At 50.3% G+C, this 17,445-nt stretch overlaps 1 protein-coding gene across 8 annotated transcripts in view; it reads right to left on the bottom strand.

Moving 5' to 3' along the window:
* The window catches only part of YAP1 (Yes1 associated transcriptional regulator), a 114,284-nt gene extending 109,373 nt beyond the window's left edge, over positions 1-4,911 (bottom strand). For 3 of the 8 annotated variants that reach the window (XM_045486582.1, XM_045486586.1, XM_045486585.1), the window contains exons 1-2: positions 4,251-4,909; positions 759-1,009 (exon numbers count right to left, since the gene is read on the bottom strand). In XM_045486582.1, the coding sequence (XP_045342538.1) occupies positions 759-1,009; positions 4,251-4,562 (563 nt within the window). In that variant the 5' untranslated portion in view covers positions 4,563-4,909. Of the gene's footprint in view, positions 1-758; positions 1,010-4,250 lie in introns of all 8 variants that reach the window. The other 5 variants (XM_045486584.1, XM_045486581.1, XM_045486583.1 and 2 more) reach the window with 3 other exon arrangements.
* Between the last annotated feature and the right edge of the window lie 12,534 nt (positions 4,912-17,445).

Here is a 17,445-nt window from a genome sequence, read left to right as displayed (position 1 = left end):
GGGGGGGGGGCTGGAGGAGGAGAAATAAATCACATCAAACTGCAGCTAAAGGGTCTGTCATGTCTCCATCTAAAGTGCTGTGCGATCTGACTCCCGAAGTCCTACTGCACCAGCGAGAGGTGCACTTGAAACTCGGAGTCGTGCCCTCCATCTCCCTAGACTTTGCCAGCCTGTAAATCTCACTATTTGAAACTTTTCAAAGTATTGTTTCAGTTTTAAGCCAAGCTCATTAATAGGTTTGGAACAAAGACAAAATGAGAACACCCAAACTGCCACAAAAGATTATTAAAAGTCTCCAAACCAAGAATCAATCGAGTTTTCAAAATATTACCCAAGCTCAAGAATGCAATTAGGTCATATCCAACTGAAAAATACACGTATAAAAAACTAAGCCTGGGGCGCCTGGGTGGCGCAGTCGGTTAAGCGTCCGACTTCAGCCAGGTCACGATCTCGCGGTCCGTGAGTTCGAGCCCCGCGTCGGGCTCTGGGCTGATGGCTCAGAGCCTGGAGCCTGTTTCTGATTCTGTGTCTCCCTCTCTCTCTGCCCCTCCCCCGTTCATGCTCTGTCTCTCTCTGTCCTAAAAATAAATAAACGTTGAAAAAAAAAAAAAAAAACAAAAACAAAAAAAAAAAACTAAGCCTGACATAAATATAAAGTAAAATAAACCTAAGTGACATTTTACATCCCGATATCACCTTACTGTGTTTTCCAAAATATGTTCTTTTTAGAAAACTCTCCCGCCATCATTGCCACTTACTTTAAGAAGTATCTCTGACCAGAAGAGGTCTTTGCCATCTCCCAGCCCGCGGGCAGAGGGACATCGTCGGGTATCTCAAAAGAAGACTGTCGCAGGTGCTGAGCAGTGGGCGTAGCCGCGGGACCCGAGACCACTCCAGTGGGGGTCAGTGTCCCAGGAGACACGGCCCCCAGTTGCAGGGAAGCTGGGGAGGAATGAGCTCGAACGTGCTGGGGAGCCAGCGCTCCGGCACTGCCTGCATCAGTACTGGCCTACGAGGAAGATTAAAACGAAAATTCCTTAAAAACGGTTTTTAAAGGGGTCCCTTTAAATTTCCTTGACAAGATTTTCATTGCAACCAAGTATCTAAGCACCAAGGCAAAATTTAAAATTCAACACAGAGGAATGTAGGTTTATAGTTGTGTATTTTTCAATGGTTTATGTGATTTCAATGTGCACTTTTACAAACATTTGTCACTTTACTGATTAGCAGTCCATCTAACTTCATTTCCACCTAGTATACATTACATGTACCTTCTACAGATTTTAGAGGAGAATAGTACAAAATGGATGGAACATTCCTAAGATATGCTGAATTTTAAAAATCCTAAATTTTCTAAATTTCTAAATTCTCAAATTTCTAAAAGAGCAAGGCAGCATGGGTGCTCTCCTGAGTTCTAAAATGTTCCCGGTAGAGCACAACCCAAAGAGTAACAACTATGCGTTCTTTTTCTTTTCTTTTTCAACTGGGTTTTAAGCAATGTTTTTTTCCTAAGCCAAGCCCTAAACGCAGGACAATTGTCATTTTTTTCTCCCTATGGACAAAGGCCATCAGTAAAACCATCACAAACTACACAACTTTTAATGAATGTGAAAGATTCAGAATCTTTCAAATGTTCTTACAGACACCTAACGAAATGAAAACAACAGCGCAGTTGTACCCAGACGATAAAAATGTCAACAATTTAACTGCAATGTAGTAAGAATATACACACTTACATGTTTACAAGTATAGAATGGCAGGAAAAAACTTTCCAAGCGGACCCCAAAGATCTGAGTTCCAGTCCAAACTGGCCAGTGTGACAGAGATCATATCTCAGTCTCCGCAAGCCTTAGCTTTCTCATTTGCAAACAGCTTCTCGCATACATGTATACATCTATAAATACATGTGTATATATATATATATACGCATACATATACAGATCTGTATATCTATAGATATATACATATATATACACATATATATACACAAATGAACTTATATCCAATAGTTGGTGAACAGCACTGTTTACGATCCACATTCATACTTTTCATAATCTAGCATAGCTAATTCCTGATTAGAATTTGGGTTTGGTTATTAAAGTAAGAATTTCCTAGATTCATATGGGAAAGACTGGAAGCAATCAGCTGAGGCATTTATGCCTTAAAATCAGCTGGGCTGCTGAGTTCTTGATCAGCATAAACTCGAATTAGGAAATCCCTAGCAGAAATAAAAATCAAATTTGCAGATGCACAACACTTGGTTAAGAAACTTACCTAAACCAAACAAAACTATAGATTACGAATAGTATGAATCCATAAACTTGCCGACGGAAATTCTCGTAGTCATTTACTAAAAGATTTTCTTTTTTTTTTTTTTTTTGCAACTTTTCCGTTGCAATTCTTTGTGGCCTACAGATGCCACAAAATGGGAAGTTCATCTTCCTGCGTGGGTTACGCTTTCCAAGCGCAGGAAGTAACCTGCATCGGAGCACACCTCTACCCACACGAGGCTCGGAGGAGGGGGCACGGCACACCTGGGCCGACCTCTCACAAAGGAAGCGGCGGTTCCCCGCTCCGGCCTAACCCGGGCCTTTGCCAGCAACTCAAGGGAGTTCCACTGGGCCCTGAACCCCGAGCTGTGCGGCAGGAGAGCGCCAACGGGGGGACCGGAGGCCAGAACCCTTCCTCCCGATCGAGTTACTGCACCAACTACGTCGCAGTATTTGGAAAACCAATTAACGTTTGGGCTAAGTTCCTACGCTGAAGCTTAGCCTGCAGCAAGTTCTTTTCAAAAAAAAAAAAAAAAAAAAGAAAAGAAAAGACGTGACCAAACCGGAGGACCCAGACCGTCGGAATGCGAACACTCTCCCGGCGGCGTGTCCCCGGCCTCCGGCTGGTCTGCGCTCCGCACAGAGCGCCCGGGGTCCCGGGCGGGGGGTGGGAGAGAGATCCCGTCCCCCGCCCGCAGAGGCGCCCCCCGGCCCCGCAGGCCCCCCCCAGGCCCCCCGTGCCCCCTCCAGAGTCCCGCACGGCCCCCCTGGGTCCCCACGCCCGGCCGCCCCCGCGCTAAGCCCGCAGCGCCTTCCAGGAAAGCCTGGACGCCGCCGGGCGCTCTCGGGAGCGGGCGGGAGAAAGAGCCAGAAACCAGGCGCCCAGCTCCAACCCCCACCCCGAGCAACAGGGCAAAACAAGAGAACAATTATCCGACTCCCCCGGAGACGCGGGTGGCCCGAGGTGCCCCGCAGGACAGGGGCCCGCGCTCCACGCCGCCACCTCGGCCGCTCACCGCGGGGACGCCAGCGCCTCCCACCCCGTTCCCTCGGGACCCCACCTCTCCCCTCTTCCGCCGGACTCCCCCGGACCCTCTTCCCCTTCCCCCTCCCCTCCTAGGCCGGACTTCCCCGGACCCTCCTACCCCCGACCCCCCCCCGCCCCGGCCCCCCCCTCACGACCCCCCCCACCCAGGCCTGTACACTCGGCCGCCTCCGCCCGCCCTGGCCCCTCTCTGCGCTCTTCTCCCCGTTCCCTCCCCGCGGCTGTCCCGGCCGGCCCCTCCCCCCCTCCAGGGCCCGTCTCCTCTCCCCCTCCCTCCCGTCTAGGCCAGCCCCTCTCCTGTCCCCCCAGCCCGTCGCGGCCCCCTCTCTCCTCTCCTCGTACCCTGTCCTGGCCGCCTCCACCACTGACCCACTCTGCTCTCCCCCTCCCCCCATCCCGGCCCCCTCTCTCCCGCCCCCCCCGTCCCGGCCGCCCCTCCCCCCGGCCCCCTCGGTTCTCCCCTCCCCCATCCCGGCCCCATCTCCCCCCCCCCCCCGCCCGCTCTCCTCTCTCCCTCCCGTCCAGTCCTAGCCGGCCCCCCTCCAGGTCCCCCTCTCCTCTTCCCCTCCCCCTCTCTCCCCCTCGCATTCCCGTCCTGACCGGCTACCCCCCCCCGGCCCCCTCTCCTCTCTCCCTCCGCCCCCCCCCCCGCCCGCGTCCCAGCGACCGAGGTGCGGGGCGCGGACGCGCGCGCATTGTGCGAACCCACCGCGGCCTGGCCGCCGCCGCCCCCCACCCTTTCCTTCCTCCCCCTCCCCCGCCCGTCCCGCCAACCCCCCGGGAGCCCCAGGGAGGAAGAAAAGAAGAAAAGAAGAGGGGGCGCACGGCCCCCGAGGCCGCCGCCACGCCGCGAACCTCGGAGGGACGGCAAACCTCGGCGCCGGACTCGGGGAGGGGGCCCCCCCGGCTCCCCCCGCCCCCCCATCCCCGGTTACCTGCCGCGAGTGGGACTTGGGCTCCGGCGGCTTGAAGAAGGAGTCCGGCAGCTTCCGCAGCCTCATGGGCACCGTCTGCGGCACGTTGGCCGTCTTGGGGTTCATGACGGCGTTGAAGAGCGCCTCCAGGTCGGTCTCCGAGTCCCCCCGGACGTGCACGATTTGGTGGCCGGCGGGGGGGGGTTGTGGCCCCGGGGGTGCGGCCGGCCCGGGCGCGGGCGGTGGGCCCTGCCCCGGCGGGGGCTGCGCGGGCGGCGGGCCCGGGGGGCCGGGGGCGGCCGGGGGCTGTGCGGGCGGCGGCCCGGGGTCCATGCTCGGCGCCGGCCCGACGACGCGGCCGAGGGCTCCGCCCGGGGTGGGGGTGGAGGGGGGGACGGCGGCGGCGGCGGCGGCCCTCTGGGCGCTCGCGGGGCCGGGGGGGACAGGCCGCGACCCCGCGCCCCCCGCCCGCACCCCGCGGCCCCGCCGGCTGCGCTCGGGAGGGGCGGCGGGGGCTCCCCTCCCCCGCTGCCCGCTCTGCTCCCGGAGTCCCTTCCTTCCTTCCTCCCTCTCTCTCCCCCGGCGGCGGCTGCGCCCGACTGAGACAGAAACTCGCCGCCGACGCCAAAACTAAAGTTGAGAGAGCCGCCCGCCCGAGCGGCGCGTCGGCCCCGCCTCCTCGCGGCCCTTCCTTCCTCTGCGCGCCCGCCCGCCCCGTGTCCGCGGCCGGCGCGCGCAGGAACTTTCGCCCGCGAGTTGCCGCATTCCTGCAGACGCCCGGCCCGCCCCGCCGGCCCGCCGCACGTGACCCGCCCGCGCGCGCGGCCCCCGGGGAGGCGGGGCGGGCGGGCTGCGCCCAGGTGCGGGTGCGGGGGCACCCCGGGGGCCCGGGCCCGGGTGCGGGGGAATCCGGGGGGCGCGGGGGCGGAGGTGGGGGCAATCCGAGGGGGCGCGGGGGCCCGCGTGCCGGGGAATCCAAGGCGCAGGGGCCGGTGCGCGGACCCAGGTGCGGATGCGGGAGGGCCCAGGTGGGGGGGCGGGCGGGGGCCCAAGGGCAGGATCGGGGGAATCCAGGGGGAGGAGGGACAGGGGCCCAGGTGTGGGGTCGACCCGGGGGCCCAGGCGCGGGTACCGGAGCCCGGCTACACGGGTTGTGGGGGGGCGGCGTGGGGGTAGGGGGACCCCGGGGACCTAGGTAGGGGGCGGGGAGGGAATGGGGGGGGGAGGGGCGGCGGCAGCCCGGGTGCGGGAAGTCGGGGGGAGGGGGACTGCGGGGGAGTGGCTGTATGCCCCCGGATGGGAGGAGTTTGGGAGACTCCGTGTTTATTTTTTTTTAAGTGAAAACTTTTTTTTAATTTGCATTCAAGCTTGGGACCTAGTCATGACATCCTTGGCCGCAGAAAAAAATCAGGGCTGAACTCGGGTTACACGCATTCTTCCCTACGCCAGGCACAGAGGGCTCTGGATGCCTGCTTCTCCTGTGGCAGTGTCCTGTATGCGAGGAGGCCATCGAAATCACTCTAAAGCAATGAAAATTTGCTTTTAAATGCATTCAATCTGCTATTTTAGAAAACAGCTTTATTGGGATGTGATTCGCATACCGTACAGACCGTCCATTTAAGCAATTCAGTATTTTTAGTGTATTCACAGGGTTGTGCAACATCACTCTGATTTTAAAGCTAGTAGCCCGTGCTAGAGAAATCTAGCTTTTTTAATGATTTCTTCTGTAATGTTAGCGCAACAGATGTATAAATAGGACTGAGCAAGAAAAAATTTCCTGAGCAGCGAGATAATGTCTTCCTCCAGCCAGGACATGCCCTGGAGAATTCTGAGCAGGGATCGCTATCACCCATCACCTGGTGTGGTCCGGGCAGGCCAGAAGGGAGGCTGCGCACTCCAGATTCCACCCCACTGCTCCGGACCCCACTTTCTTCCAAAGGGATCTGCGTCAGTAGACCCATGATCGCCTCTGGGACTTCTTCCCAGCCCCAAATGTCAAGACCATTTAAGCACAAACTTGTAGCTTCTGGAGTTAGGGAGATGTGAGTTCAGATCCCATTTCCTCCATTTAGTAGCTATGACACGTTGGGTGCATTACTCATTTCCTGTTCTTTAATTTAACATTGGGGTCAGAGTAATAACACCTACTTCAATTGTTGAAGCCTTAAATGAGCCCGTGGGCATAAAGTCGGCCCTTCCCCCAGTTGAGGGCATCTGGGGAGTTCTGTGTACCTGTCATTGATCACTTGCCCTGTGTGTTGTGCTGTGGCCTCTCTGGGACCCTACTGTCAGTCTCTTCCCCTCACATCCAGTAGTCAATCTACACCAACAAAGCCTGTGGGCAGAAACTGCATTAAAAACTTAAACTTTCAAGAACCAAAGTGATAGAAAATCTAGGGCTTTAATGGAAGCTGTCCCTTAACTAGAACCTCTGTGGCTGGGGACACCAGTTACAGGGCTCAGGGTACAGCAGAGGTTCCTTTGCTCAATATTGTTACATCTCCCATTAAACTGAGAACTAAATTCCTGTGATGAGTGGATTGGAAGAGGAGTGATTTTATGTTCTCTGAGTACTTCTGTACACTAACCAAGATTTTGTCATTTACTATTTTTTATCTATAAAATTTCAGTCACAGGTTAATAATGGATAAAGATAACATGCATTCAGTCCTTGGTCCCCTCTCTTCCTCTCCAGCTCTGCTTTTGGAGCGATTCCCAGTTTAAGGCACTGGAGACGGGATGCTCTTCACAAAAAGATCATGATCTTCAGTGTCCGTGTAGGTCACTGTCTCAAAATGCTACTCCTACAAAGACTTGCACTCCATCCACTCCAGTGGACCTTCCGGTCCGCTCCACCTTAGCTATCAGGTCCTGTGTCCACACGGTCACATTCAGAAATACGCCAGTTGGGAAATCAGGGTCTGTTATACTATTCTTTTTTTTTTTTTTTTTTTTTTTTTAATTTTTTTTTTTTCAACGTTTATTTATTTTTGGGACAGAGAGAGACAGAGCATGAGCGGGGGAGGGTCAGAGAGAGAGAGGGAGACACAGAATCGGAAACAGGCTCCAGGCTCTGAGGCATCAGCCCAGAGCCCGACGCGGGGCTTGAACTCACGGACCGCGAGATCGTGACCTGGCTGAAGTCGGACGCTTAACCGACTGTGCCACCCAAGCGCCCCTATACTATTCTTTTAATAACCACTTGGTTCTCTGGTTTCATCACTCACGCCTCATATAGCATTGTCTCCCTCTTTTCTACCAACCTGTCACTCCCTTGTTCTCACTTCTTTCCCAATTCAGTTTAGAAATCATAACTCACTCCTTCAACCTCATAATCATCCCTGCCTTCAATTCCATTCCCCATGTATTTCACTGAACAAGATCTATATAACTGCACTAGTCCAGTCACCAGTTTACCATCATCCCAGAGATGTACGTACGTGATTACAAGAAGGCATGCTTTGTACAACTCTAAATAAACGTCCTCTTACCAAGTGATACTGTCTGCAATGGGTTATGAATTAATATTTAAGTAAATTTTGTAATTATCTGGTGTATCTGTGAATACAACTATATTGGATTGCAATCAATGCATGTTAAAATCATTAATTTCCTGGGGTACCTGGGTGGCTCTTCCGGTTGAGCATCTGACTCTTGATTTCCTCTCAGGTCATGATCTCACAGCTTGTGGGATGTCGGGCTCGGCACTGACAGCTCAGAGCCTGCTTGGGATTCTCTCTCTTTCTCTCTCTCTCTCCCCCCCCCCCACCCCCCCATGCACTCTCTCTTAAGTAAATAGACATTAGAAACAAATAAGTGTATGGATGGAGACCTCATGAGGGTCTTCCAATCCTCTTTAAAAAAAGAAAAAAATCTCTCCTAGATGAAGAAACAGGCATACAAAAGTTAAATAACTTGACTAAAGTTGTACTGCTAGAACATGGATGTACATCTGAATCTACCTGTCAGATTCCAAAGCTCAAACACTCCATCAGGAATAGTGTAGTTAATTTCAGGCAGTTCAAAAGTTGTCAGATTTACTTATGCAGAATGATAAAGGGGTTTAGGACCCCTGTTCCCTAAGGAAATTTTTATTTATTTCTGTTAACCAATAAGTGGTGGTTTACAGTGATGTGGTCATAATGTTAACTGTTAAGGACAAAGCTGGGTTGATCTTTGGGAAGTCAGGTTGAAAGTATGAAGACACAGAATCTCATTCCAAATACAGAGTTGTTTAGGAAAACAAATGATGGGACAAGATATTTTTAGGGGTTTTCATACCGCAAGGGCTGTGGGTTATGCAGTTAGGGAGGGTCTGACTTGAGACTCGGCAGGGAGAGAGGGAGAGAGAACCCACCCCTGTCCGTCTGAGGGTCCCGAGGCCTCCCTTTCTACTGAACCTGGAGATCTCGCCCGACCACCCTCGGGTTTTTGTGCGCTCTTGGCTTCAATAACCTCCAAGCTCGGGCTTGTTCTGTTTCTGGGTCTTGCGCGGGTGCGAACTGTGCATCTGGCTCACAGCAGGTGAAAATTCGTGAAACATTTGTCTACCTACGTGTAGGGGACCGATTGTGTGCCGGGCCAGGACAGTAATTGGTGTAATAATGACTATTTCACAGCATAATAATGAAGAGTACATAAAATAACGAGCATGAATGAGTTTTTATTATGGCGTCATGCGGCTTAAGAATCCCGAGATCAGGGGCCCCTAGCCCGCTCAGTCGGTGGAGCAGGCCATGCCTGATCTGAATCGTGAGTTCGCGCCCACAGTGGCTATGGGGTCTACTTAAAAATAATCATTTAATTAGATTTCTTTTATTATAAAATCTGTCTCAAGTTATCTGTATGGGAGTCCTGAGAGCTAGATGGGAAAAACTTTCGAGTACGGAGCCCCACCAGCCTAGGGCAGACCCCTGTGGGACACATCCTAGAAGTTTCAAAGAGCCTTCCTGGGGCTGCGTGTAGTACAGAGCATGCGCCTTCCACGTCCAGGCTTGAAAGTAAAGGCTACTAGAGCTCATCATGTACTCTACTTACTAAATTATACTGGAAATGAAAAGGTGACTTCTTTTTTTTATTTATTTTTTATTTTTATTTTTTTAACGTTTATTTATTTTTGAGACAGAGACAGACAGAGCATGAACGGGGGAGGGGCAGAGAGAGAGGGAGACACAGAATCAGAAGCAGGCTCCAGGCTCTGAGCCATCAGCCCAGAGCCCGACGCGGGGCTCGAACTCACGGACCGCGAGGTCGTGACCTGAGCTGAAGTCGGACGCTTAACCGACTGAGCCACCCAGACGCCCCAAAAAGGTGACTTCTAAAAATACTAAGGACACCATGTTCTCTGTCAGTGGTTCTCAAGGTGTGGTGCCCGAACCAGCAGCAGCCTCACTGAAAACTTAAGATACGGACATTCTCACGCCGTAACCCAGACCTACGGAAATTCCAGGGGTGAACACAACAATCGGGGTTTTAACCGATTGAGCCCCTATTAAGCCCCTCTAGGTGGTTCTGATGCGTGCTAATGTTGAGAACTTTATATGACACTTCACATTCTGTTTTTATTCTATAAATAATAAGTAACATGCTTTGTAAATATCATCTTCACTGTTTTATAGGTAAGTATCCCCTTAATCTTATTATTTATTCTATAAATATCTGTATCTAGCACATAATATATCTTTGGTAATTAAAAAAAAATTATGTTGTAAAGGATCTCCAAAAGTGATGTCTTGAATCTTATCAGAAAGCTGACAATTAATCTTATTTTAAAAGATCCATTAAATACTGACTCCAAATTGTTTACATTTTAATATTACGTGAGTATTGTATTTTTTAAATTTTTAGTTATTTTGAGAGAGAGAAAGAGAGAGAACGAGCAGGGGAGGGGCAGAGAGAGAGGGAGAGAGAATCTCAAGCAGGCTCTGCCCCAACGGGGCTCTATCCCATGACCCTGGGATCATGACCTGAGCCAAAATCAAGAGTTGGAGCTCAACTGACTGAGCCACCCAGGAGCCCCATGACTATTGTTTTGATATATGTGTATCTTCAACATGATATGTGGCACAAGAAATGTTTAAAAACCATTAAATTTCTTTGGAGAATTTAATATACGAAACTCTCTGGAAGCGCCTCTCGATATCTAACTTATTTCCTCTTTAACCTATGTTTCTAGTGCTCTAATACGTGGAGAACATCCCCACACCATTTCTAATAACCCTCTGTAAACGTGAATGTAATTTCTAATAAGTCTTCCCTAAGTCTTTGTTTCTGAACACTACCAGTTCCTTAAGCTTTGCCCAGTGTCTTGTTTCTTAATCAAGTCCTCCACCACCTCCTTGCAGGCTTCTGAGCCCTTTGCAGGGACCCCGTGTTCTTCTCAGTCAGGTAACTGTGCTGCACTAAACACAACGTCATCTATATGTGATTACCGTTTGTGAACATCATTATTTACACATTTACTTTACATCACTTACATATTTAAATTATTTACGTATTTTCTAGGTGTGAAAGTGTATCATTTAACGTTCTTTAAGAATAATATTTTGTTTTTGGAGGTCAAAATTTGAACCCTTACAATGTATGCGTGAATTGGTTGTATTGAACTGGAATGACAGCGTTTTTTAACTAAAAGCCAAAGAGATCGCTTCGCCCAGCTCTCTCCTTTTACACAGAGGAACTCAGCGTCTTGAGAGACCTGCACTCTCCAGTGTGGTGACCCCTACTCACATGCTAAAGAGAAAATTCCGTTTCTTAATAACACTAGCCGTGTTTCAAGCTGGTATTATTAGCTCGATAGCTACACACATGGCTAGTAGCTTTGGGATTAAACAGCACGGGTCTGGAACACTCCCCTTATCTCAGAAAGCTCTGTTGGGCAGCAGGGGGCAAATGGCCCAAAACCATACAGCTCCTCCATGGCAGGGCAAGAACATCCAGTTCCTGGTCCAGAGGTATCCCACCATACGACTACCTCAAAAAAAGGAGGAAAGCGTGATAGATTGCCTATCTACAAAGCTTATTGAGTTTTCGTACAAAGCATTGTGCTAGCCGTGGATCTTGACCCCAAGAAGGTTTTAAGAATATTCAGTTAGGGGCACCTGGGTGGCTCAGTCGGTTTAGTGCCCGACTTCAGCTCAGGACATGATCTCATGGTTCATGAGTTTGAGCCTCGCGTTGGGCTCAGTGCTGTCAGCTCAGAGCCTACTTCAGATCCTCTGTACCCTTCCCCCTCCCCCCCTCCCCCCCCACTCTCTTTCTCAAAAATGAATAAACATTAAAAGAAAGAAAGAAAAGGAGAGAGAGAAAAAGAAGAAGAAGGAAGGAAGGAAATTTGGTAAGATTGCTGACCGTGTAGAAAATGGCGGGTGTTTTAGTTACATCTCCTTTCTGGCTGTTTAATATATACATGTATGTTTACTAAATGTCTCCAGTCCCTTTGACCTTCCCAGAGACATCACACGCTACTCGGCTTACACCTCGATTCCTACAGCCAATTCCTGGCTGGTCTCCCAGGCTCCTTCTGGCCTTTCTTGCTCCCATCAATCTTCTATGATTCTATACCCATTTCCCTCAAGTGCTGTTCCCACCCTTGCTCTCCCAGAACAACCTAGAGTAGATTCTTGTGTATCAGACACTAACAACAACTCCGGTAAAGTCAACAACAATGACTTATATTTGCTTGACATTTGCACATACATTATCCCATTTAATTTTTTTAACTTTTTTTTAAAAGATTTTATTTTTAAGTAGTCTCTGCACCCAATATGGGCCTTGAACTCACAACCTGAGATTGAGGGTCCCATGATGTACTGACTGAGCCAGCTGGGTGCCCATATCCCATTTCGTTTCATTCCCATCTTTCTTGGGGTGTCCGGCTTGCCCAGTTGGGTCCCCATGTCGGTTGTGATGACTACTTAAAAAACAAAACAAAACAAAACAAACCCCCAGAACATAAATAAAACATGTAGTTGTGATTAATAAGGCAACTCAGAAAAAAAATAATTTCCATCTTTCTTTTCCAGATTTCAAGGCCTTCAACCAATGTTGCCCTTTTATTTCTAAGATTGTTTCTTGTCAAACCTTTTGAGTTTGTTCTAAAAGTACTAAAACCAGGTACCTGAGAGTCATCCTTGACTTCTCTAATCTCCATTCCCCACCCCTAATACAGTCCATCAAGTAACACTGGTTCTGGGCCTAAAACTCACGTGTAAGACAGCCATTTCCTTCCAGGTCTCATGTGGTGAGGCTTGCAGAATAAAGTAGCACAGGGTGTGATGACAGAAATGAACATTCCCACCGTCCTGGAGGCCAGAAATCCATTCCCAAGGTGTCGCGGGGTGGGTGCTCCCAAGGTCCCCCTCAGCTCGTAGACGGCTAGTTTCTGGCTTCTCTACACGCCTTCCCTTGGGGTCTCTGGGTCCTTATCTCCTTATCAGGAGACCAGTCGGGTGGGGTGAGGACCCCGCCACACTACCTCATTTTACTGTAATTTCCTCTTTGAAGGCCTTACCTCCCGACACAGGGGTTTGGGACTTCACTGTAGGAGCTTTGGAGATGACACAACTCGGCCCATGACTCTCTGTCGTTACTGACACCATCCTTGCTCAAAGTGGCTCCATTTCTCACCAAATGGTGACAGTTTCCCCATGTCCTCTCATGCCTGTTTACCGTACAACAGCCACAGTGATCTTTCCAGTTTTAAAAATGTACACCAGTCCCTTGCTTAAAGTCTTATAGTGGTGGGGTGGCCGGGGGGGGGCTCGGTCAGTTCAGCATCCGACTCTTGATTTTGGCTCAGGCCGTGATCTCACGGTTGTGAGACTGAGCCCCACCCTTGGGCTCTGTGCTGATAGCTGCGGAGCCTGTTTGGGATTCTCTCTCTCCCCCTCTCTCTCTGCCCCTCCCCTCCCCTCTCAAATAAAAACTTTAAAAATAAAGGAAGTGTACTTCAACTCCTTTTTCTTTTAAAAAAAATTTTTTTTTTCAACGTTTATTTATTTTTGGGACAGAGAGAGACAGAGCATGAACGGGGGAGGGGCAGAGAGAGAGGGAGACACGGAATCGGAAACAGGCTCCATGCTCTGAGCCATCAGCCCAGAGCCCGACGCGGGGCTCGAACTCACGGACCGCGAGATCGTGACCTGGCTGAAGTCGGACGCTTAACCGACTGCGCCACCCAGGCGCCCCGAATAAAAATTAATTTCTATTGTCCACATGGTCTTCACTTTACTATTTCTCTCTCGCACCATTCTAGTAATGAAAAAAGTAAGAAACGCAATTTGCCGAGGCCTAGTGTTTGCTAAAGCCCAGCCCAGTGACCAATTTTTTCTCTTTCAAAAAAAAAAAAAAAAAAAAGGACAAACAGGAATGGTAAGTTTCAGCCTTCCTCCAACCCAGTGGAGCCTGCCTGTGCCCGTGAACTCTGACGTGTACCCCGAGTCAGGAGGCGGAAACTTACATCAGAGGCTCTCAGGTGCGCCAGCAGCCGCCGTCTGCCAGGCGGACGCTGCTAAATGTGGCCCTGAACGCCGCTTCTAGTGCTAATTAACGCAGCTTTTACTGGGAGACCGCATACTTCCCTGCCTTTTCTTCTTTCCTTTGTTCTTCCGTTTTCATCTACTCTCTCGTGCTCTCTCTCCCTTTTTTTTTTTTTTCTCTCTCTTTCTTTTAAACTAAGGAAGTAGAGTAGAGCAGTGGTTCCCAACCCTGGGGGTGCCCACGACAATCAATCTATGTGATCAAGAAAATACATAAAATGATGCTCTACCTCCTAAAAGAGCAATGAAAATAATGAATGCCATTGCACACCCATCAGATGGAAAAAAATGAAGACCTGTGAGTGTGGCATGTCTCCAACAAAAGGGCACACTTGTTGAGAGTGATCGGATAGATCTTTTTATCCCTCACCACACCTATCCCTGTGGCGGCACCAGCATGTAAACTCTCGAGCACAGAAACTGTGTCTGTTTTGTTCGTTGCCGTATCTGCAAGTGTCTAGAAAGTGCCCAGCACATAGTAGGCAATCAATAAACATTTGTTAAAGAATAAGTGACACCAGTTCTCAACAAATACTTGCCGGTTGACTAGATGGCTGAGAAGCCTCCGGGCAGCTGTAAGAGCCGACGAGACTCCGGTTTCCAAGCCTGGGGTGGGGACCTGAGCGCAGGCGGGACGAGGGGTTTCCCCTCCCGACCACAACTTCCTACCACAGCCCCACTTCCCCATCCTGCCACCAGATACACAACACACCATAATACAGCCACTTGCTAACTGTTTGGGGCCATATTTGTTTTTTTCTGGTGAGCGTTCCACTGTCACATACTTCGTGACCCACTGAAAGGTTTCCCTTCCTACTCAGATCAGGCAGTTCTGTGCTTTGACAACTATAATAATCTATTTGATCTTTGGATTTTGGACTTTCTCCACCCCGCTTCATCACTGCCAGATTAATCTTTCCAGAATACCACTTTTACGATGCGACCAACCTGCTCAAAAGTCTTTAATGACTGCTATACATCACCTACTTAAAAGACTTAAATTATGGGGCACTGTGCTGGCTCAGTCAGCGGAACACGTGACTCCTGATCTCAGGGTCGGGAGTTCGAGATCAAGAGTTGGGGGTAGAGGTTACTTAAAAAAAATAAAATAAAATCTTTCAAAAAGAGAGGATTTACATTTCCTAGTCTTGCACCCACAGCCCTCAGTGACCAAGTCCTCAGCAATCCGTCTCTATGCTATCGTCCAGAACTCCTGGACAACACCCTCAGTTCCAACTAGCCAGCTATACTCATGTCCCCCAAACCACCTTGTGTGTGTGTGTGTGTGAGTGAGGTTCATTTAAGTCATCTCTACACCCAAAGTGGGGCTGAAACTCATGACCTTGAGATCAACAGTTGGATGCTCTTCCAATGGAGCCAGCCAGGCGCCCCAAAAAGACACTTTGTGTTTCTCTACCTCTGTATTGCTTTTGCTCGTGGGGCCTCGGTGTCCCAGGTTCTCTGGTCTTCAGCCTAAGCCCCCTTTTGAAGTGTCCAAATTGTAATCCTGTCAGTCTTCTTCTCTCAAGTAACTTCCAGAACTTCTGAAAAATTCTCTCAAGTCCCCCAAATCATCGTTGTCACTTGTCACCATGCAGTCTCTCACGCCAGCAGATGACAGCCTGCTTCTGCAGGCTGCGTTCTCCAGGGACCGTTCCGTCCTGGCGCACTCCCGGGCTACGTATTTGCTTCCACACAGGATGGCTGCATCCAGACTATACCCGGGTGTGGAAGGAGCACGGGGCTGCGGGCAGCTGGAGGAGATGTGCGCACTTACGCAGCCGCCCTTCCCCTCCCTCGCTCCGCACCTGCACTCACACCCCCAGGGCCAGCTTCTGTCCCTCCGTCTGAGAACAGACACTGGGTGTCCATCCCGCGTCCCGCACCATGCTAGGCGCTGGGGGTTCAAGGGTGGGCCACAGGACACAGGTCCTGTTTTCAAGACAGACATTGAATAAATTACTAGAAATAGGTCAGGCGAGCAAATAAATTCTTTTTTTTTTTTTTAATTTCTTAACCTTTAAGTAGGCTCCACACCCCACGTGGGGCTTGAACTCATGACCCTGAGATCAAGAGTCACACACTCCACCGACCTGAGCCAGCCAGGCACCCCAGAGGTGAGCAAATAATTCTAAGTGTGCAAAATGCTGCCAGAGAAATTCTTGGGAGTACAGGCTTCTGTCCTCTGCATTCTCTGGGGCCCAGAGTGGGGAAAACTAGTGTTCCCACCCTTTGTATCATATCTAGTCGAGTTAATAATAATATAACCTATAAAAAAACAATTACAGGGGTGCCTGGGTGGCTCGGTCGGCGGAGCGTCAGACTTCGGCTCAGGTCATGATCTCGCCGCTCGTGAGTTCAAGCCCCACGTCGGCTCTGTGCTGACAGCTTGGAGCCTGGAGCCTGCTTTGGATTCTGTGTCTCCCTCTCTCTCTGTCCCTTCCCCGGCTTGTGCTCTGTCTCTCTGTCTTTCTCTCAAAAGTAAACAAAAATTTAAAAAAGAAAAGCAATTCTGAACTTAAGAAAGACAGCTTTTTACATTGTTATGCAGACAGTTTAGCTCCTGATTTTTTCATATTCCTCAACAGAGAATGGAAAGAGCCAAAATTCACACTTCAACTATGTGCTTGGCACTATTCTAACAATTTTCACAATAACCTATGAAGGAGTCCTATTATTTTCCCCACTCTACAGATGAGACAACTCAGGCACAGAGAAGTTTTAGTGAGCCCAAAGTCACACAGCAAGTCCGGGCAGAATTCAGAATCCAGGCAATCTGACGGCTCAGCCCACATTCTTCAGTGGGATGCTATTATACCCCCATGGAGATAATTTGCATAATCACAGATAGATCATTAAAGTGATTGTCCCCAAACAATGAAGCAATCTGTCTTCAAAGGTATTTTGCACCCCCACCTCTACAGCAGAGAGAAGACCGGCCCATCTGTGAGTCCTGGACTTTTGTCCCAGCGCCAGGCTCCAACACCCACCACATCACGCCTCCCCACACGGGGTAGGAGTTGGGGGGAAGGCTCTTCTCTGTTGCTGAGACTCCCCCCTCCTCCCCCCCCCCCGCCCCCCGGTGCTGTGGAACCCCAGACTGAGGCCCTCCCAGGCCCAGTTCACGCTGCCGTCTTCCATCTCTGGATTCAGGCCGCAATCCCCGTCTGAGGACACGCTCTGACAGACAACCTTCACTACTGGGCTCAGGGATGGCACACCTTGCACGGGGCTGATGCACAGACAGAATCGTTGACTGGCTGACCTGGTGACTGAGGGAGAGTCCCCAGGTTGTAGGGTCTGTGTGGTAGGGCAGGACGGGTGCGACACTTCAGTTCTCAACCTGACTTTTCTTACACGGTTTAAAAAATATCTGTGGATGTCATGAACATGTCTGGAAAATATTCGCCCAGTAGACGCGGAACATGCCAAGCACTGGGCTGGGCATCACAGGTGACACAACCTGTGTCACCCCCTGAACTCTCTGGCTAATTGGTGGCTGCTTTTCAGGTACATCCACAGGCACAGATCCAAGGTCATCACTCTTGTCCTTACGACACACAAACACAGACTCCAAACTTGCCTCTCCTCAAAGTCCCAACATTTCTCGCAGGCTCTCTGTTCCTCTGGATACAGGTTGGTCATTTTTACCATGAAGGAAACCTAAGTTATATATT

This window comes from Leopardus geoffroyi, chromosome D1, assembly GCF_018350155.1.
Source record: "Leopardus geoffroyi isolate Oge1 chromosome D1, O.geoffroyi_Oge1_pat1.0, whole genome shotgun sequence".
NCBI lineage: Eukaryota > Metazoa > Chordata > Mammalia > Carnivora > Felidae > Leopardus > Leopardus geoffroyi.
This window is presented reverse-complemented; position numbering and strand designations above follow the sequence as displayed.